This window comes from Hippopotamus amphibius, chromosome 2, assembly GCF_030028045.1.
Source record: "Hippopotamus amphibius kiboko isolate mHipAmp2 chromosome 2, mHipAmp2.hap2, whole genome shotgun sequence".
Taxonomy (NCBI): domain Eukaryota; kingdom Metazoa; phylum Chordata; class Mammalia; order Artiodactyla; family Hippopotamidae; genus Hippopotamus; species Hippopotamus amphibius.
Genome location: NC_080187.1, coordinates 136,276,137 through 136,298,307, shown reverse-complemented (window position 1 = coordinate 136,298,307; position 22,171 = coordinate 136,276,137). Strand labels below are relative to the sequence as shown.

Sequence of the window (22,171 nt, the reverse complement as noted above, 5' to 3'; positions counted from 1 at the left end):
ACTTTATAACAAATGCATAAATGAGAAGGGTACAGTCTGAAAATCAGTATCTAGTTTTCCATGCCAAGAATTTAAATGAAGAAAAGAAACTTACACCCAGAGGGTATAGCAGGAAGGAAAGAGTAAAATAAAGAACAGAAATCAATAAATCAACAAAGGAAAAGTTAGTTCTAGAAAGATTAAAAAACAAAGACTTGTAAGACTGATCAAGAAAATAGTAGAGCATATTACCAGTGTACTATTACATATTGAATTGGAAACCCTGGTCAGTGTGGGAAGTAAAAAATAGTTATTTTAGAAAAGATGACTCAAAATTTTCATCATTTGAAACTAATTCAGTGGCTTACATTGAAAACCAGAGTTAATTGTAATTTACAGACAAATTATTAGTTAATAAATGACCTCAACAAGATACTTGGAATTAGAGTCCACGTATAACAATATAAAAACAATTGATTTAATTTTCCATGTACAACTCACAATGAAAATATGATAAAAATGTCAGTGACTTCAAAACTATAAGTTACCTAGGAATTGATTTAGCAAAATATGGGCAAGATGCTTATTCTGAAAGTTTAAACAATATACCTGATGATTATTAAAGACTGTTTAAAGTTGTATAGATACCACATGATTCAGCGATCTTGCTCCATGATATTTACCTAAATGAGTTGAAAACATATGTCTATGCAGAAACCTCACACAGATATTTACAGCTATAATTGCCAAAAATTGGAAGCAACTGAGATGTCCTTTAATAGTTGAGTGGATAAAACAAACTGTGGTATATCTGCACAACAGAATATTATCCAGCAATAAAAATAAATAAGCTATCAAGCCACAAAAAGGCATGGGGGAAACTTCAATGTATATTACTAAGTGAAAGAAGCCAATCTGAGAAGACAACGTAAAGTGTATCCAACTATATGACATTCTAGAAAAGGCAGAACTAGGGATAGAGAAAAGATCAATGATTGCCAGGGTGCAGGAGGGGAGGGAGGAATGGGTACGTGGAGCACAGGGGGTTTTGGGAACCGTGAGATGATTCTGTATAGTACTGTGGTGGTAGACACATGACGTTATACATTTATCCAGACTTACAGGACTGTGCAGCACAAAAGTGAATACTAAGGTAAATTATGGACTTTAGTTAATAATAGTGTATCAATAATGGTTTGTCTATTGTAACCACATTAATGCTAGCTCTTAATAATTGGGGATGTTGTGTGTAGGGAGAAGGAGATATGAGGGAACTCTGTACTTCTGCAGTTGCTCTGTATACCTAAAATTGCTCGAAGAATTAAAATCTATTACAAAAAAAATTATGTGGAAAGTAACCATATTCATGGTTAGGAAGAGAACGGTATCATGAACTTGTAAAACAATTGCCAATCAGAATCTCCATTACTTCTATTTGGGGGTGGGGATATTAGACAAATGGATTCTAAAATTTACATGAAAGAACAAAGAAAAAAGGAAATTGATCTGAAGGACCACAACAAGGTGGGGGTCTTACCCAACTAGGTAAGACTTACTACAAACCTATAGGAATTAATTATTGTGTGATATTGGCACAGGTATAGATAAGCAGGTAGAAACCTTATGTATAGAAAGTATGTACCTGATAGAGATGGACTTGTAGGTCATTGGCAATTAGGGTAGGTCTTATCAATAAAAGATTCTTTAAAGTTTGATTATCCATATAGATAAAAAATAAAATATCATCCCTACCTCAAACCATAAGCAAACAATTCAGGATAAAGATTGTGAAAAGCAAAACTTTAGACCTTTTCTGAGAAATATATATGAGAATGAATGTGTGACCTTGAAGGTTTTTAAACCATACCCTCCAGATACATGCCACACAGAAAAACACAACCTGCAAAGAAAAATATTTATAAATTCAGCTCACCCATTTTTTTTTTTATACGTGTGAATCTTGGTACCTTAATACCAAGTTGTTCTTTTTTTAAAGGCTAGGTATTGGGTAAAAGATTTGCAACAGAAGCACTAAGAATGCATTATTATTAGAATGTTGAAAGTACCATTTCAAATAAATAAGAAAAAACTCCAAAGCTATCATCCTAAGAGAATAATGGATCCCCTTTCACAATTTCAGATTGGCAAATGTTAAAAAGTCTTGCAGTACTAGGTGCAGGCAAAGATGTTGCACATTAGGAAATTATTGGCTGATGTTGGGTGCATTAATTAACATACCTACTTTGAAGAACCATATGGCGGTACCTCGTGAGTCACGTTTAGGATCCGCATGGTCTACAAACCAGCAGTTCAGCTCTGAGATACGGTGTTTCTCAGTGGGACCTTCCCGGTAATTTGGGCAGGGCAAGTCTCTCTTCTGGGGTATCATTCATATTCCTCATTCACACCTGCTGTATGTGGGTTATGCCCCCTACCATGGTCAGTCAAACATCCACACATTTTTCAGACCTTTCTGATCACTTCTAGTGGGGCAGTCTATGGCTGATTGAAAACTCTGGGAGAAATTGACTTCTGCATCAGAAGACACATCTAAGAATCTGCTTTAAAGCTTTATGTAACTCTGTGGTTGTGGACTATGGTAAGCATCTTAAGTGTCCATCTACAGGGAAGTTAAATTGTAGCATCTTCTGACAATGGAAATAGATAAAACTTAAAATGAGGTTAATAAAGCTACATTTATCACTGTGGATAAAATTCTCGAGGGAAATGTTGATTTAAAAGCATGGCTCAAGGATGCATTGTATAACACGGGGAATATAGCCAATATTTTGTAGTAACCATAAATGGAAAGCAACCTTTAAAAATTGTATAAAATATCTTAAAAATTTTAAAATAAGACAGAGGAAGATTATTGTTTCCCTCAGGTACCTCTGAATTGTTTGACATGATAAAATAAATATGCATTACTGTAAAAAAAATAAAAGCAGGACAGCAATATACCACTTGTAAAGCTTGCAATAAATGAAATTTGTAATTATGAAAAATAGTGCTATATTGTATATCCCTGAATAGCATCTCACAAGATAACTGTATATAATATAATTTTAGAATAGTGATTACTTCTGGCAGGGCATGATGGGAAAGTCATCAGAAAAAAGCACACAGGGAGTGTAATTGCAGTTAAGTTTTTATTATACCAGTACCTGTGTCTTATATAATTTTCTCTACATATTTGTAGCACTAATTTTTTTTTTAGAAAGTAACCAAAGAAAACTAAGTGTAAAAAAACAGAAAGAGTGGATGTAGGAATACATAATGAAGGCTGAGAATGTTTTAGTGGTGCTACTAGGTCCAGAGGTCTGAAAATGATTATGAACTGAGGTCTATAAACAATGTCAGGGTGAAATCAATAAATCAATAAATAAACAGACCAGTCAATAAAATAAACTCTTTAGATCAAGAAAAGTCAGGAAAGATTAGAGAAGATCTCAAGAGAGGAGGTATAATGTTCAACCCCACTTATTTAGTATTTATTTAACATTTGCAAAGCACTTTGATGGATATAATCTCACCGGAGCCTAACAGAGAATGTGGCAGTAAAACAAGAGACGTCAAATGAGGGGGGACTGGTGCTTGACATGGTGGTGAGCTACTTCTTAGCTTGTTAAATTGACTAAATTTCTCTAGGTGCAATTATAGTGAAAAACAGGGTGCTGCAGAAATTTGCATTTATGAAATCTGAGAGTCAGTGTTCATACTGACTATAGATAATAAAAAGTTGCTAGAAATGATGAGAACCTGCTAATTGCTGTATTCTTCTCTCCCCTCTCTCTTGCACTTCCCATGGGATAAAGGTGAATCCCCAAATTACAGAATGTTATTTTGGCCATCCAACCCTGCGAGAACTCTAGAGACATACTTTGATTAGAGAGATGGTAGAAACCCATGGGAAGGATAAAGGCCTCCATGGTCTCTGTGTTCGCTGATAGCATTGAAAGGTCTTTCAGGATGTCCAACACCAGGCTGGCCCAGCTTTTGCTGCCAGAGCACCACCTGTCCCCTCAAGTTGAGTTATTTCCTTCCTGGCTTTTGGGTTTCTGGTTCCTCTTGAATGTTTCTGGATGGGCAGATGCCGCTCATAGTTAAGCCTGGCCCATAGATTACCACTGATTTAATTGACCATTTCTCATCTCATTTCCTTCCTACTCCCTTTGCAGACCCATCCATTTACTGTTTTTTAAGTTGAGCTGCCTGCCTTTTCATGCTTATATTTTGAAAAGTTTTAATGCTGTAAGGAGATTTCGCTTCTCCTTTCTTCTTGGGCTTTTTTTGTGTGTCTAGTTTGTTTTCTTTCAGTTACTCTTGCTAAGGAGTGAATCAGAGTAATTTGGAGTATTTCCATTTCTTCCAAATCTGTCCATTTTGGCAACTTATGATTAAAGCGTTGACATTCTTATTAACATTTCTGTGTCAGGGATTTCTAAGACCACCCCCAGGTCAGTGGCTCTTTAGGAGGACTCAGCATTTTGTCATACTCATAGCTGTGATTTCCTGTAGGGAAAGGATACACAGCAAAATCAATGAAGAGAATAGCGCATAGGAGAGTCTGGAGGAAACTGGGCATAAGCTTCCGAGAGTCCTCTCCCAGTGCAGTCACTTAGGGCAGACTTGATTCCTCTAGCGGGATGTGACAGCACCTGTGAAATGTTGTCTACCAGGGAAGCTCGTTAGATCTTTGAAGTAGGTTTGTGTTGGAAACTGGTCACATAGGCACCCTCTGCCTGGTGTATGTTACATTTCCAGACTCTTAGAAGGGAAGCGTGTATTCAGCATAAGACAAATTATTTGCATACGTGGTTTAGGAACAGGGAGCCACTCTTGTCACTTAGGGTGGTGGGAAACCTTCCAGCTCCAAGTTCCCAGATGCCAGTGAAGGAATAACCTTACACACAGGCCTTTGAAAAACTAGCAATCTCAGACCTGCTACTTATGCTTCTCCGTGCAGTTTCTTTATTCTTTTGCAATGAAATGTTAACTCAGGGCTCATTTAAAAATCACGTGTACCTTTTGTTAAACTCATTCTGGTCACTTCAGGGCAAGATAGTAACCGTGGATGTGCCGTCAGAGATGGAAATGAAGTGAAAATACAAGTATCTGATGCTTCAGAAACCCTAGCCCCTTCCTCTCCTTTCCTCTAGTCCTCTCCAAACACAGCCTGTGAGTTAGAAGCGATTGCTAAAGAGGTAAGAAATGCTGAGATTTGTTTTCTGTAGATGAGATTTTTCAGAGACCAGTAGTGTGGCAGGGTATGGCATTAACCAGAGGAGACAGAACTTATTTCTCTATTAATACATTTTGTTTCTTTCCAAGAACATATGTAATGGGACTGAAAAATGCATCCAGTCCTTTTGGTTGATCTTAGTTTTGGAGGGATTTCTGTCTCCATGATTTATTTGTGTAATAGATGTCTAGTATATGGAATGATCTCCTTTCCCTCAGTTGGCTCACAGATTTAGTAACAAGTTGGATGTTAGATTGGGAAGCTGTATTTTAGAAGAGAAAAGCCAAATTGACTGTAAAAGCAGAGAAATTGTCTGATCTTCATATGAAACATCTGGAGAGAGACCTTTCCATTAACGGTAGTCTCTTTTAGATGAGGGGAGAGTGTTATTTCTGCTACAAGCACAATTAAATATACCCAGGTGTATAGATTCTTAGCCTGTTCTATCAGAATGCTGAACAGTCCTTCTTTAGAATTTCATTTGCCTTCATCTTTTCCCATAAGATAAGCATACACCATCAGATTTTCACCTTTATTGAATTTAGTTTAGATTTTTTCCCCCTAAAGCAGAAAGTGATAGGAAATTTTCTTCCTACTGGTAAGAAAAAAGATACTGTGGTTAACTAAAAAGTATCTCAGTAATGACACATTCTGATTCGTAATAACTACTTGCTGCTCTGTCATTGGGATTGATATTTATTGATACATTGTGAAAACAAACCCTTTTCATCACATTTACCCTAAAGGAGAACTTTGAGAAGCACAATTTGAGTCAGTGCTGCTGTAACTCTAATACACACATAATAATAATTTATGCTGTCATTCTCAGAACCTCTTTCCTTTCTTGTGTTTCTCATTCAGATAGTGGTTGTGGTCCAGGTTCAATCAAAAAATTTTGAGCTGACATTTAAAAGGTTTGTTCTTTTCCCATTTGGCCAGTTGCTAGCAGCCAGCTGGGGAGAATGTCTGGGTTAAAACCATAATAAATGAAACTTCCATTAGGCTCCTTGGCTTGGGGCTGTTTCCCGTAAAGACCTTGTCCTGCCGTTAGTGGTTTGAAGAAGCAGAATACTTATTTTCGTTCAATAAATGAGAGCTGAAGTTTAGCAGGTAGAGTAGCATAGGTATCTTGTTTTGCAAAGTGATTCTGCTTCTAGTGTCGATGGTTTGCAGAGCGTGGGTTGTATTTTAACTTGTGACCCTTTGGGTGATTATGACAGTAACAAATGAACTTTTGTCATTGTAGAAAGTAGAATAAATATGTTTGTTTTTAAGTATCCTTTGAGGTGAAGAAAACTCAGTATATTTTAATACTCAGTTGAATTTACCTCACCATCATTTTCTTCAAACCTGAGATTTATTCTTTAAGTTTCTTTTATTCTGAAGAATGCATTTTGAATTGCAGGGAGGTTGTTTTCAAGCATCAAAGAGACCACAGTCCAACAGTGTATTAGCTTTATGTACACCCTTAAGATTACTTTTTTTTCCTGGGCACATATCTTTTGTGTTTATATGTTTACAGTTCTGCACAGCTGGCATTGTGCACTTGGGGAAATTGGTCAAAATACTTTTGCAAAACTTATTAAAAGAATTCCGGTTCCAGGTGAAATTGAATAAAACCACTCTAACCACTTTTCCCCCAATGAGTACAAACACGAAACTGGATAAAGTGCCAGGTGAAGCCAGTTGAGCTCTCTGAAAAGTAAATATTAGCAAGTAGACTAGGGAAGAATACTAGAGTGAAATACCACTTAGCTAGAGGTGGGTTTACAGTTTTTTTTTCTCTGCTAATCCCCCAGCTTGAATTCAGTGCTGTCCCAAATCTAGAAGTCAGTATTGGAACACAGAAAGAAATCCAGGAGACACTTCCAGTTCTGGCTCAAGGAGTAGAAAAAGGAAGCCCTGAATCTCTCCGAGAAGGGAGAAATCTTCCATCTTTTTCATCTCCTTTTTTTTCGGTTTTGTCACGCCCCAACTCCCTGGCAATCTGTGGCAGAGGTAGTAGCAACAGGAGCAGCTAGCACTGGGGAACTGCAGGAGCCAAAACAGTGAGTTAAGGGAACATCCTGTCTATCTGGTAAAGTTGTAGTTACGAGAGGCAGGGGTAAACCATTGCCTGCTTTCTCCAGCCCCCGCCCCCCGCATCCTCCTGCTACTCTTGTGCAGTCATAGAAGCGGGTTGTTGCTGATTGGAGGAGTGACGAGGGGAATTTCAGGGTACCAGAAAGTGTCAGAGGAGACACGTGAGAAGGATGGGCTTGGGAAGTGACCCCGTGAATTTGTTTGTGAACTCCTAGACTCACTGCAATCTCCAAATGCTGATCTGATCCTTAGTAGTACACCAAGGGCTTTGAGGGTGAAATTAACAAATAGAACTTCACCGGAGTCCCAGACTGATCTCTACATGGTGCACACCCAGTGCAAAACTGAATTGCCCTGCATAGCTTTTGAAAATGGAACTGACATTGGAACTACAGCCCATAGATGGTGGGTTGGAATTAATGGCCAGAAGTTTACCAAATCAAATGCCTGATTAAAAAAAATCAACATTCACCATAGATAAAATAAGGCACAGGATTTTATAAGAACATTCAAGATGTTCAGAATACATTCCATATTGGTATATGAGGTACTACAAAAATCTCAGATCACGTGGGAAAAGATAACAGGTGACAATGAAAAGATGACTTTATTTTTTATTTGTTCTTTAAGATTTACTTTATTTATTTTTGGCTTCATTGGGTATTAGTTGCTGTGCGTGGGCTTTCTCTAGTTGCAGAGAGTGGAGGCCGCTCTTTGTTGTGGTGCGTGCACTTCTCATTGCAGTGGCTTCTCTTGTTGTGGAGCACAGGCTCTAGGCATGTGGGCTTCAGTAGTTGTGGCTCACGGGCTTACTTGCTCTGTGGCATATGGGATCTTCCTGGACCAGGGCTCGAACCTGTGTCCCCTGCATTGGCAGGTAGATTGTGCCACCAGGGAAGCCCCAAAAAGATGACTTTAAAGCAACTATTATAAAAGTGCTCAAATGAATAATCTTGAATCCTGAGATAGAAATTAGAATAGGAAGTATCAATAAAGAAATAGGAAATATAAAGTAGAACCAAATGGAAATTTTAGAATTAAAAAATTCAGTGGCCTCTCTACCTTAACCCACCCTCCCACCAAAAAGAAAAAAACCCTTGCTATATGGATTCGGTAACAGAATGGAGATGACAGAGGAAAGGATCAGTAAACTGAAAATAAGTCAATAGAAATTATCCAATGTTAATAAAGGAGAGGAAAAATATTTAAAAAATATTGAAGAGACCCTGGAACAATGTTCGGCGGCTCAGAAGGAAAGAAGAGCATGTGGCTAAAAAATATTCCAAGAAATAATGGCTGAAATCTTTCCAAGTTTGGCAAAAGAGATAAACTTATAAATCCAAGAAGCTAAGTTAATCCCAAACAATATAAATCCAAAGAAATATACACTCAAGTATATCATAACTGCTGGAAACTAAAGACAAAGACAAAATCTTGAAAGCAGTCAGAGAAATTTGACACCTTACCTGTGGGAGAACAGTGATTGAAATTACTGAGATTTCTCATCAGAAATCTTCGAGGACAGAAAGAAATGCCACATCATGTTTAAAGTGCTGAAATAAAATTGCAGAATCCAGTATCCAGTGAAAATATCCTTTAAAGTGAAATTAAGATATTCTCAGGTGAGGTAGAACCAAGAGAATTTGGAGTGAACAGACCTGTTAAAAAATAACTAGTTGAGGAAATTTCTTAGACCAATGGGAAATAGTACCAGAAGGAAATTTGGAATATCAAGAATGGAGGAAATGATAAATACAACAGAATCTTCTCTTCTTGAATTATTAAAAAATGTTTCATCATTGAAATCAAAGTAAAACATTGTCTGATGGGAATTTTCAATGTATTTAGATACAATATATAAGACAGCTTATAAAAGGGAGATGATGAGGAAACCTATATGGTGGCATGGAAGGCAGAATAATCTCCCCCCCATCCCCCACAAATATTCGCACTCTAATCCCCAAATTTTGTGAATGTATTACAACAAATGGCAAAAATAATGTTGTAGATGCGATTATGGCTGTAAACCTTGAGATGGGAGGAATATTCTGTACTATCCTGGTAGACCCAGTCAGATCACCTGAGTCCTTAAAAATGGAAGAGGAAGGCAGACGAGTGGATCAGAGAGATGCAGTGTTAAGGACTTTCCTGGCTGTTGCTGGCTTTAAAGATGGAGAAGAGGGCCAAGGCATGTGGGCAGCCTCTGGAAGTTGCAAAAAGCTCTCAGCGGACAGCCAGCAAGAAAATGAGAACTTTTTGGTCTGGAATGACCAAGAAACAGATTTTCCTCTTGAGCTTCCAGGACACTATGTAGGTTGGTCAACACCTTGATTTTAGCTTGATGAAATGTGTATTGGACTTCTGACCTCCTGAATTGAAAAATAATAAATTTATCTTAATAAGCCACCAAGTTTGTGTTTGTCTTTCTTTTTTTAAATTATAGCAGCAATAGAAAACAAATGCATGTGGTTTGGTCTTTCTGTTCCAATTGGAGTGCTGAATTACTGATTCCAAGTAAAGGGTAAAAGATCAATTCTGCATGTTGTAACCCCTAGATCAACCACTAAAAATTTATACAAAAGAGATATAGTCAGAAATCACAACTGATAAATTAAAATGGTACACTAAAAATGTTTAAACCTAAACAGTGCAGGCAAGGGGAAATAAAACAAATAGCAGAGGAAACAGATAGGAAACAATAAAATGCTAGACCTAAGTACAAACATATCAATTATTACATTAAATGTAAGTGGTCTAAACAAACCAACTAAAAGAGATTGTCAGATTGGATTTAAACAGCAAGAAGACAACTGTTTTAGTTGTGACATGTATACGAAAAACAATAGTATGGTACTGGCAGAAAATCAGAAATATAGACAAATGGAACAGGATAGAAAGCCCAGAAATAAACCCACACACTTATGGCCAATTAATCTATGACAAAGGAGGCAAGACTATAAAAAGGGGAAAGACAGTCTCTTCAATAAATGGTGTTGGGAAAACTGGACAGTTACATGTAAAAACATGAAATTAGAATACCATACACAAAAAATAAACTCAAAATGGGCTAAGGACCTAAACGTGAGACTGGATATTATAAAACTCTTAGAGGAAAACATAGGCGGAACAAGTTTTGACATAAATCACAGTGATATCATTTTTGATCCATCTCCCATAGTAATGGAAATGAAAACAAAAATAAATGGGACCTAATTAAACTCAAAAGCTTTTGCACAGCAAAGGAAATCATAAACAGAATGAAAAGACAACCCACAAAATGGAAGAAAATATTTGCAAGCGGTGCAACCAACAAGGGATTAATCTCCAAAATTTACAAAGAGCTCAGGCAGTTCAATATAAAAAAATCAAACAACCCAATCAAAAAATGGGCAGAAGACCTAAAGAGACAGCTCTCCAAAGAAGACATACAAATGGCCAAGAGGCACGTGAATAGATGCTCAACATGGCTAATTATTAGAGAAAGGCAGATCAGAATTACAATGAGGTATCACCTCACACCAGTCAGAATAGCCATCATCAAAAAATCTGCAAACAGTAAATGCTGGAGAGGGTGTGGAGAAAAGGCAACCCTCCTACACTGTCGGTAGGAATGTGGATTGGTATAGTCACTATGGAGAACAGTATGGAGGTTCCTTAAAAAACTAGAAATAGAACTACTATATGACCCAACAATCCTGCTGCTGGGCATATACCCTGAGAAAATCATAATCCAAAAAGATACATGTACCACAGTGTTCATGGCAGCACTATTTACAATAGCCAGGACTTGGAAGCAACCTAAATGCCCATCAGCAGATGAATGGATAAAGAAGATGTGGCACATATATACAATGGAATATTACTCGGCCATAAAAGGGAATGAAATTGAGTTATTTGTAGTGAGGTGGATGGACCTAGAGTCTGTCATACAGAGTGAAAGGCCAGAAAGAGAAAAACATATACCGTATGCTAACACATATATATGGAATCTAAAAAAATGGTTCTGATGAACCCGGTGACAGGGCAAGAATAAAGATGCAGATGTAGAGAATGGACTTGAGAACACGGCTGGGGAGGGTGGAGAGGAAGCTGGGACGAAGTGAGAGAGTAGGATTGACATATATGCACTACCAAATGTAAAATACATAGCTAGTGGGAAGCTGCTGCATAACACAGGGAGATCAGCTCGATGATGGGTGATGACTTAGAGGGGTGGGATAGGGTGGGTGGGAGGGAGGCTCAAGAGGGAGGGGATATGGGGATATATGTATAAATACAGCTGATTCACTTTGTCGCACAATAGTGGAAAGCAATTATACTCCAGTAAAGATCTGGGGTGGGGGGACCTACAATGAGATATCACTTCACACCAGTCAGATGGCCATCATCAAAAAATCTGCAAACAATAAATGCTGGAGAGGGTGTGGAGAAAAGGGAGCCCTCCTACACTGTTGGTAGGAAGGTAAATTAGTACAGCCACTATGGAGAACAGTGTGGAGGTCCCTTAAAAAACTAAAAATAGAACTACCATATGATCCAGCAATCCCACTTTTGGGTATATATCTGGAGAAGAACATTGTTTGAAAGGATATATGCACCCCAGTGTTCTTTGCAGCACTGTTTACAATAGCCATGACATGGAAGCAACCTAAATGTCCATCAACAGGTGAATGGATAAAGATGTGGTACATATATATACAATGGAATATTACTCAGCCTCAGCCATTAAAAAGAATGAAATAATGCCATTTGCAGCAACATGGATGGACCTGGAGATTATCATGCTAAGTGAAGTAAGTCAGACAGAGAATGACTTATATGCAGAATCATAAAAAACTGATACAAATGAACTTCTTTACAAAACTGAAATTTAGAGAACAAACTTATGGTTACAGGGAGGGAAGGGTGGTGGAGAGGGTTAGATTGGGAGTTTAACATGTACACTCTGATATATTTAAAATAAAATACCTTTTCATGAAAGAAAAAAAAAACCTTCAAAATACAGAAGCAAAGACTGACATAAGTGAAAGGAGTAGACAAACTCAGTAATAGTTGAAAAAACCAACACCTCTTAAAGTAATACAAGTAGTAGAGTATTAAAGAACTAAACCGTTAACCAGCTAGATCTAATAGATATTTATATAACACTCCGTTAAATGCAGATTGACTAAAATATTTCTACATGAACGTAGAAACAATTCTTTTGAGCATATTTGCAAGTTAAGCTATAAGATGTGAATTAATATATTTATGTCTTGCTAATATGAATTACAAATTTATGTTTAGAACAGCATTTTTAAAAGCAGCAAAGCATTGTAAAATACTTAAAAATTTTAAAGCCAGAATGACCCAATATGAAATAATTGAAATAATAATTTTAAAGCTGGGTAACATTGTAATATTAAACATTTACTCTGTGTGAAGCAGTATTCTAAGTACTTTATGTGGACTAATTCATTCAGTCTTCACAAGAGCCCTATGAGGTAGTTATGGTTAAACTTATGGAAATAATAATGAAACATAGCTCTTAAGTAACTTGAGTTAGGATATCAAAATATGACATTATGACAGTATTATCAGTAATAATAAAAAATAGCTTTTCCTGACTGAACACTTTCTCTGCATCAGATACTCAGACACTGGGGCTTAGACTTTATCTCATGTTGTCTGTAAACTACGTAATATAATCCCTATGGGATAGATGAAAAAGTTGAGACTTTGTGTGGTAGTGTGTCTAAGTAGAACATAAAAAAGTAAAATTCCAGGCTGTGGAGTCTGTCTCTAGAATCCAAGGTCTTCATCTCCCCGTTGCCTACTGAAGATCAGGTTCATCCTGGGATGCTGATGGTTTTCAGGCAAGAGCTGTAGGGTCACATAGTCTTGGCCGTCAAAAGGCAGTGACTTCTGCATCACTAAATGTCCTGGGCTGGGTACAAATGTGTGGAGTCCTTGATTTTGGAAAATGCTTTTTGTCATGGCTCTCAGCCTTTTTTGTCCTCAGCCAAATGTGGCATTGTGAGTACAGGCCAACTGAGAGTGACTTGACCACATTTTACTTTTTCATATTGGAAAGATTTATTATGAGGCACTTGACACATAGAGTAAGGGTTATTGCTCCAAATTTGATTTTAATCTGAATCTTAATGAGTTCACCCTGTTATGTCTTGATTTTTTTCTTTAATAACTTTTATTGAGATACAATTGCTATACAATAAACTGCATATATTTAAAGTGTACAATTTGATATTTTTTTTCTTATTGGTAATGTATATATGGCAATCCCAATCTCCCAGTTCATTTCCCCCCAACCCTCCCCACCACCGGCCCCTTTCCCCACTTGGTGTCCATATGGTTGTTCTCTACATCTGTGTCTCTATTTCTGCCTTGCAAACTGGTTGATTTGTACCATTTTTCTGTATTCCACATGTATGTGTTAATATATGTTATTTGTTTTTCTCTTTCTGACTCACTTCACTCTGTATGACAGTCTCTAGGTCCATCCATGTCTCTAAAAATGCCCCAGTTTCATTACTATTTACAGCTGAGTAATATTCCATTGTATATATGTACCACATCTTCTTTATCCATTCATCTGTTGATGGACATTTCACCCTGTTATATCTTAAATTACTCCGTTTCCTGCATAGTATTTACCATATAGTAGCATATTTGTTTGTGAAGCATTCCTGTCACTCACACCCAACTGTTTGTGGAAAACATTTTGTCTAAATCTTTCATTCTCAAGCTGAAGCTCTGAAGGTTGCTTTTCTTAAGAATTCCATTATAGAAGTTTTGCCAGTTCTTCTGATCTGGTACACTGGAATAAGGGCAGACCTCTCACTTTTATAAATGTTTTTCTCTCTCATAACTCTTATTTTAATATAAATTTTAAAGATACTAGGTAGAATCCTAGTTGATTTGAGCATGTGTTTGTCCTTCAAAATGCACACTTAAGTCTAGAAAGGAAGATGGTAAGCTTAAAGCAGGATTGGCTAACTGCAGTCTGCTCCCCGTTTTTATAAATAAAGTTTTATTGAAACACGGATACAGTCTTAAATTTTGGTGTTATCTGCATCTCCTGTGGTGTCACAACAACAGAGTTGAGTAGTTTGAACCACCATCTCACCCTCAAATCTATAGTATTTACTCACTGGCCTTGTACAGAAATTGTTTGCTGACTCTGGGCTTAGAGACATTGAGAAAGGCACTCCCTTGAACATACTGGTTAAAAGATGCTGTTATTTTTCTAGTAAATGTTTTTTGCTCTTTCTCTTGAGAGGAAATAAGAAAGAAGCCTTTCTTTTTATTTTTTATTTTTTATTTTTATTCTTGTTTTTTTTTCAAGGTTTATTAAGGTATAATTGACAAATAAAAATTGTATGTATTTAAGGTATACAGTGATCAATTTAATATACATTGTAAAATGCATACCACAGTCGATTAATATCTCCACCATCTCATATATTTACCATTTGTGTGTGTGTGTAGTGAGAACTACTCTCAGCAAATTTCAAGGATACGTGGTGATTATAAAAATAAAAAAGACAATGATGAGTGCTGGCAAGGCTGTGGAGAATAGGGTACTCTTGCACACTGTTCGTAGAAATACACATAGTTGTTATTATGGAAAACAGTATGGAGGTTCCTTAAACAGCTGAAAACTAGAATTAAACCAGCTATCCCATTTCTGAGTGTATATTCAAAGGGAATGAAAGCAGTATCTCCAAGAGATATCTGCATCCCTTGTTCCCTGCAGCTGTGATTCACAGTAGCTAAGATATGGAAAAAAACATAGGTGGCCATGGAAGGATGAATGGATAGAGAAAATGCGGTGTACATACACATACAATGGGATATTATTTAGTCGTGAAAAGAAGGAAATTCTGTCAGTTGCAACAGCAAAGACGAACCTGGAGTGAAACAGTGAAATAAGCCAGACTCAGAAAGCAGTCTTTTTGTCACATTTTTTGTGTCAGCCTTATAGTTTCATGCATTTGTTGCTTTAACTTTTCTGTAACTACTCTCATAAAAATATCTTAAGAATTCAGTTCCTTAAAAATGCTTTTCCTGATATTTGTAGATGTTACCAATCAGATGTTTCCATCTTGATCACTTAAAGGGAAGGGTGAGATTCTAGAGTCCTGTTTTCCACTCTGATGTGCCCTGACAGCACAATAGCTTCATGTTCTTTCTCCTTGTCTTCTGTTTCCTAGGAGTCACTCGCGTGCCCCATAGAGACGCACTGTCTCCCAGAGTGACCTCCTGGGTCTTCATGCAGCCATGGATCTGGATAAACCGTCTGTCTGGGGCTCCTTAAAACAGCGGACCAGGCCTCTGTTAATCAACCTGAGCAAGAGGAAGGTGAAAAAGAACTCAAACAAACCCTTGGACTTACGGGCCAGGCATCGTCTGGACCGCCGCCTCAGCCTCTCTGTCCCTGACCTCCTGGAGGCGGAGGCCTTGGCCCCCGAGGGGCGGCCTTACTCTGGGCCCCAGTCGTCCTACACCTCGGTGCCCAGCAGCCTGTCGACGGCAGGGATCGTTCCCAAAAGTAGCAGTAGCTCTTTGAAACAGTCTGAAGAAGAATTGGATTGGAGCCAGGAGGAAGCAGGCCACTTCCACGTAGTGGAAACGGACTCGGAGGAGATCTATGCCTCTCCCGCCGAGGACAGGAGGGCTTCCAGCAATGGCATCTTTGATCTGCTCCAGAAAACTCCCCTCGGAGGGGATGCACTAGAAGAGCCAGAGGTGAGACCAGGGCTGGGTGGTTTCCTGTTTGTTTTTTGTTTTTTTGTTTCTTGTTTTACAGTGCATTCAGTGTCCTTGAAAAATTTGGTTAGGATTTATTTTTGTGGTTAGCTTGGATGGAGAGGATGTCATTTATAAGAATTTAAATGAAGGTAATATTGATTGCACCCAGTGTTCCCATTTGTTTGGGGGTTGACCTCTATGTATTTTAAAAGTATTACAAATAACCTTCCTAGAACACTCTAAGGTATTAAAAGCCCTATTGGATGAGTTTTCTTCTTTCCATCTCCTGGCAAAGAAATCAAGAGCATAACTTTTCCTTTACCTTTTTGCTGAAGTGTGTGTCTCTCTCTCTCTGTCTCTACCATTGCCCAATCCTACCCAAAGACAAAAATGCGCATTCATATTCCTAAGAAGTGTAAGAATATATTTCTCCTTTTGACTGCCAGAGAGTTGGAACTCTCTCCTCCTTCACAAGTATGGGCCTACGTGTCTGCTCCTGTGCATATGTGCACATTTAGCTTCACTTGGGCAACTTCACTTGCCTCCTCTAAAAATTAAAAAAAAAGCCAAACACTAATGGAAACAAATTTTTATCATTTCAGTGATTTTTATAAAGCTTTAGTATTTCTGTAAGGTAAAAATAACCAAATATAATTTTGTGACAAGTATTATATTTCTAGGATGAATTTAATTTAAATGTAATCATCAGATTACCAAACTATGATTTGGATAATCAATTTAACCAGTTTTTTAAAAGAATCTTTCATTTATGGCACTGAGGTATAGATTTCAGTATTGAACTAATGGCTTGATTTTTGTATATTCTAGGTTAGTGTTATAATTATGGAGAAAACTGGTTATTCCACTAGGATTTTTGGTTTCGTTTTTAGACACAAAGCGTGCTAATTATGCCATATATTCAGATTTCATCAGGGAATGGGATTGTGGATATTTGAAGACCATATTCTTTTGGCAGCATTACTGTGTTGACACCATTAACCCTTAAATGACTTAACTGTTTCATAACCATTAACATTTATGAAATCCTTTTGGTAACAATTTTATGATGTTTCCTGTTATTTGTAAATTTGAAATATCTGTTTCCACGAATCAAAATTTAAATGAAGTGAATTATTAAACATAGTTCCTAATTCATCATTCAGTATGAAGGAGATAAGATGTTAAATTGTATACTAATGTTAATCTTTATCTTCTTGTTACTTATTAACTGACTGGAAGAAAAAAAAAAAAGGTGGGCTTCTTAACCTTGATAGGCTAACAAACTCAAATTAGAATAAGTTGTTTTAAAGGTTTAAAAGTTAGAAAAGGTTAAAAGTCTCTTCTCCTGCCCTAAAAATAATTGACAGAGACTGAGACTAAGCCTTCCTTCTGTGATAACTCATTGCCATTTATGTGCTTGGTGAGCAGTTTGCAGAGGATGGAGAGACTGGGCTGCAGCTCATCAGACCTGCAGGGTCACTTGCAGTCGGGTGCACTGTCTCACCTACCTATTCCTCCTACCCCTGCTCCTCCTCCTCCTTCTGTATTGGGTGGGCTTCTCCCACTACCTGAGGATCCAGTTCATCACTTGGTACAGAAGTCAGCCCCTCCTTGCCTATCTTTTGCACTAGGCTGTGCTAATTTGGGGGTGGCGTGACTGGGGGAGTCTTGTCTAACTTGTCTTTGTTTTCTCAGGGCCCAGCTCCCTGCCTGGCCCATGGTATGTGCTCAATCAGTGTTTTTTTAATATGTGTGCATTCAGGTTCATAGGGCTTTTCTTAGTGTCTTCTCTTCGAGGTATCTTCCGTTTATGATTTCAAGTTAGCGTTTTTTTGGTTTTGTTGGAAAAAACTCGTACTATCAGTGAACTCTTTTTATGTAGTATTGACTGAAGATACAGACAGATTTAGACAGGTGTAGAACCCAAGTTGAATACTCATTCATTTAAAATCTGAACTTACTATCTATGAACTTAAAAAAATTTACAATGTTATATTAATTTCTCCTGTACAGAAAAGTGATTCAATTATATATTTGCATATATATGTGTTATATATATACGTACACATTCTTTTTAAAAATATTCTTTTCCATTATGGTTTGTCTCAGGATATTGACTATAGTTCCCTGTGCTATACAGTAGGACCTTGTTTTTTATCCATTCTATATATAACAGCTTACGTCTGGAAACCCCAACCTCCCACCCTTTCTTTCACCCAATCCCCTCCCCCTTGGCATCCGCAGGTCTCTACTATATGTATTTTTAAAATGAATGGAAGTCCTTCCGTATCTCTGCAGATGGCACAATTTCATTCTTTTTTATGGCTGAGTAATAGTATTTCATTGTATATATGTACCACATCTTCTTTATCCATTCCTTTGTTGATGGACATTTAGGTTGCTTCTATGTCCTGATTATTGTACATAGTGCTGCTATGAACATTGGGGTGCATGTATTTTTTTGAATTATGGTTTTCTCTGGGCATATGCCCAGGAGTGGCATTGCTGGGTCATATGGTAGTTTTTGTGCCATTTGCAGAGACATGGATGGACCTAGAGACTGTCATACAGAGTGAAGTAAGTCAGAAGGAGAAAAACAAATATTGTATCATATCACTTATATGTGGAATCTAGAAAAATTGTACAGGTGAACTTATTTGCAAAGCATAAATAGAGACACAGATGTAGAGAACAAATGTATGAATACCGAGGTGGGGAAGGATTGGGATGACCTGGGAGATTGGAATCGACATATATACACTAATATACATAAAATAGGTAACTAATGAGAATCTACTGTGTAGCGCAGGGAATTCTACTCAATGCTCTGGTGACCTAAATGGGAAGGAAATCCAAGAAAGGGGATATATGTATACATATAGCTGATTCACTTTGCTGTACAGGAGAAACTAACATAGCATTGTAAAGCAACTATACTCCAATAAAGATTATTTAAAAAAAGACATAAAATGAATGTTAGTCCTGCTGAATTCCTGTCATCTGTGAGTTTTGGAGTTGGTTAATCCTTGTCTCAGATCTGGTTTATCTGTTTCTTCCTATGGAATAGCAAACAGCATTCTATGGCTTTCATGAAATGGGGGAGGAAATGAGTTAGAAGGTAGGGGTTGGCATGTGACAAGCTCAGTGGACAATGAGGTTATTAATAGGATGTTTGCCAGTATCCTTGGTGTAGCTCATTTCGTGTGTAGCTTTATAGAGGGCGTGAGGGACAGAACATCTTTGGTCTGAGGCATCCAGGAGGGTTTGTCTTGCCTGTGTAGTGCCTGATGCCATCTTGGTGCCAGGTTGAGCTTCAGCACTGGGAGCTAGGACTTTCTGAATGTCCTGCAGCTACTTTCTAGTCCTGCTAGTGTCAGCAAAGGAACTGACGTGTTGGCTGACAGTTTTGGGGGAAAGAATTTGAGGCAAAGAGGAAAATTAAGTGTGAGGGAAGAGGAAGAAAGGATGTGAGAATGTAGAAGCTGGGTAGAGGCTGCAATAGTCAGTGCAGGTGCTCCAACTAGCTGTAAAACCCAATCGGGAGGAGGCAGGTTTAGAATAAACAATACACTGGTAGAAGGGCTTCTCCAGACTCTCTCTTGAGCCCCAGCTTCATATTGCACTGGAACAGAATCCTGGTCTCATGATAGAATTCACTGTCTACCCGGAGTCCTCCCACAAGTACAGACCATCATTTCTTGGCAACATCGCTGTTATTCACCTATTTGTTTAAGGGGAGAAAAAAAACTTTGAGTCATGCTAGACTGTTTTACTTTCCTCACTTTTAATGTTCTATGAAATTTTCATTTATCCATGTTACATCTTACATCTGTCTCCTCCTGCCTTTTTTACTTCCTTCGTCTCATCCTTCAAGGCCCAGCTGAAATCTTCCTTCTCTGGTGCTTTTCCCGACTCTGCAATTAATATGGGCCTCTTGCCTGCATTTGTAAGCGTTGGCACTTTACTGTTGCTGAGTGCTGACCTCATCCTGCTACCTGTAGAAGTCAGTAGAGAGAGAAAGGGACTAGAACAAGTGGAGGAGGTCAAGATGGGAAGGCATATTGGTGCTGGGCAAGTGTGTCACTGGATAAGACCCTAAGAAGGTCACAAGCTCCAAGACGTGTATTAACTGTCCCGTGGCCACCGGGCTCTGAGGACTGACTCATGACCAACAAATGACCGGGCGGCCAAGCTACAAATGACAGTCACGACCAATTTGCAATGAAAATTGAATACACTTTAAGGCTCATTTTGATATTAATAGCTCATTCTTTTAATGCTGTCAAATTACTTAGGAAGCCAGATCGTAATCAACACCTACTTCATTAACTTGTTGGGAAAAAGAATTATTTCAGGGCCTGGAAATACTTGAAAAATCCATGGTAGGTGTATGAACTCCCTGAAGTCAGCCTACAGGAGAAGTCATATAGAATCAGGAGATTGTTCTCTGAATCACTGCACGGAGAACAGGTCAGTTTCACCCTGGACCTCTGGCATCTGGTTTGCTGTGCATTTCACAGGAGGGATTGAGCTGCAGGTGAGAACTTGACACACTCACACGTTGTTTGCTGGGATCCACTGCCTCCATCTCCACGTGCCAGCCTGCTTTGCCAATGAAGCCAAGCTCCTTAACGTCCTGTGGGATAGGCTTCCTCTTCCCTCCATTGAGTTCAGATGGGCAGGTCCAAATTTTTACCTAGGCTTCCCTGCAGGACCTCTCCCTTTTTGTGATTGACATGTTATTTCCTTAACAGCTGTTTACATAGTTGTATGTTATCCCTTTCACTCAGGCTGGTAGCCTATCATGGTTGCCTGGCAACCAGATTGTCTCCTGTAGGTGACTGTGTATGTCCCGCCTCTGATGGTTGAAAGGTGGTCTTACAGTTTCATTCCCATTGCTCTCATCACCGAGACTTGGGGCTTAGGAGGCAGTTAGGGCGTTTCATGCTACTGCCAAATACCAGCACCGCCTTACATTTGTGTAGTAGTTAGTTGTGTAGTAGTAGGCCTCTCTTGTTAGATTGGAAGCTTCTAAAGAGCAGAGATGATGTCTTCTTCTTCTTCTCCCAGCCCTTCCACAAACCTTGCTTGTGTGAAATATAGTGATTTACTTTGTGCCTGAAGTTGACTGTTAGGTGCTGTGGGTCCGTAAGAAATGGTTTGGTTGGGAAAGGTGGTGATGCGTGGGGGCCCTGAGTGGGTAGGTGAGTTCTGAAGACGTTCCCAAACGTCAGATTCAATATGAAGAAACTAAAATTAAGGAGACACAGAGGGAATATAGCTTATTTTTCCTTCTTTTCTTCTTATGTTGCTATTTTTTTCTTATTTTCTTCTACTGTCAGCATTCCCCCCCCAGTAGTTATTTTACAAGGTGCTTCCTTGTGCCGTGGAAAATCAGTTATGTATTTAGAGAACACAGAGAGTTGCTTCTGGTTCTTGTCCCCAGTGTTGATGATGGAATTGAGATTAGACCCAGGTACTGGAAACAGTGACCAACACTACCAGGCAGTCTCTAGACAGTGCTGCATAACCAGTTGAGATGAGAGACGAGTGATTGCTGTGAGACTGTGGTCGGAAAGGCCCGAAGAGGATGCATTTTAAGGTTAAGACTCAGGTAGGTGGGGAGTAAATCCAAGTAGTTAGGGTTGCTGTCCCTGGCACTAGAAAAATAGAATGCTCTTAGCCCAGTAGTTGGCAGTCACAAGTGCACAGTAGGGACTCACTGCTATGCTTATGTTCGTATTAATTAATGTCGTTATTTCTATTGTGATCTCTTCAGCGTGAAATCAAGGGCCAAGGAGGTTGAATGACTTGCCTAATATTATCCAGCCTGTGTCAGAGCCAGGATCTAAATCCAGGACCGTTTGAATCTAAAGCCAGTGCGCAAAGCTGTGTTTGCATCAGGAGTTTAGAGAAAAGCAGGTCTGCAATTCGGGAGAACTCAGAGCTGGTGCTCTAAAACAAAGTTCATCACCAGAGGAAGATATTTATTTTTCTGTGTCCACTGTGCCCTTTTAAATGCAGGGATAGTGAGAGTGGTGGGATGGGCTTATTATCACGGTCTTGAGCCAATAATCCTGAATGGAGGGTTTATTACCATCCCTGCCCACCACCTAT

At 38.5% G+C, this 22,171-nt stretch overlaps 1 protein-coding gene across 6 annotated transcripts in view; it reads left to right on the top strand.

Moving 5' to 3' along the window:
* The window catches only part of MCTP2 (multiple C2 and transmembrane domain containing 2), a 235,841-nt gene that overhangs the window by 39,097 nt on the left and 174,573 nt on the right, over positions 1–22,171 (top strand). For all 6 annotated transcript variants that reach the window (XM_057721327.1, XM_057721324.1, XM_057721326.1 and 3 more), the window contains exon 2: positions 15,517–16,051. In XM_057721327.1, coding sequence (XP_057577310.1) covers positions 15,584–16,051 — 468 coding nt within the window. In that variant the 5' untranslated portion in view covers positions 15,517–15,583. The remainder of the gene's footprint in view (positions 1–15,516; positions 16,052–22,171) is intronic.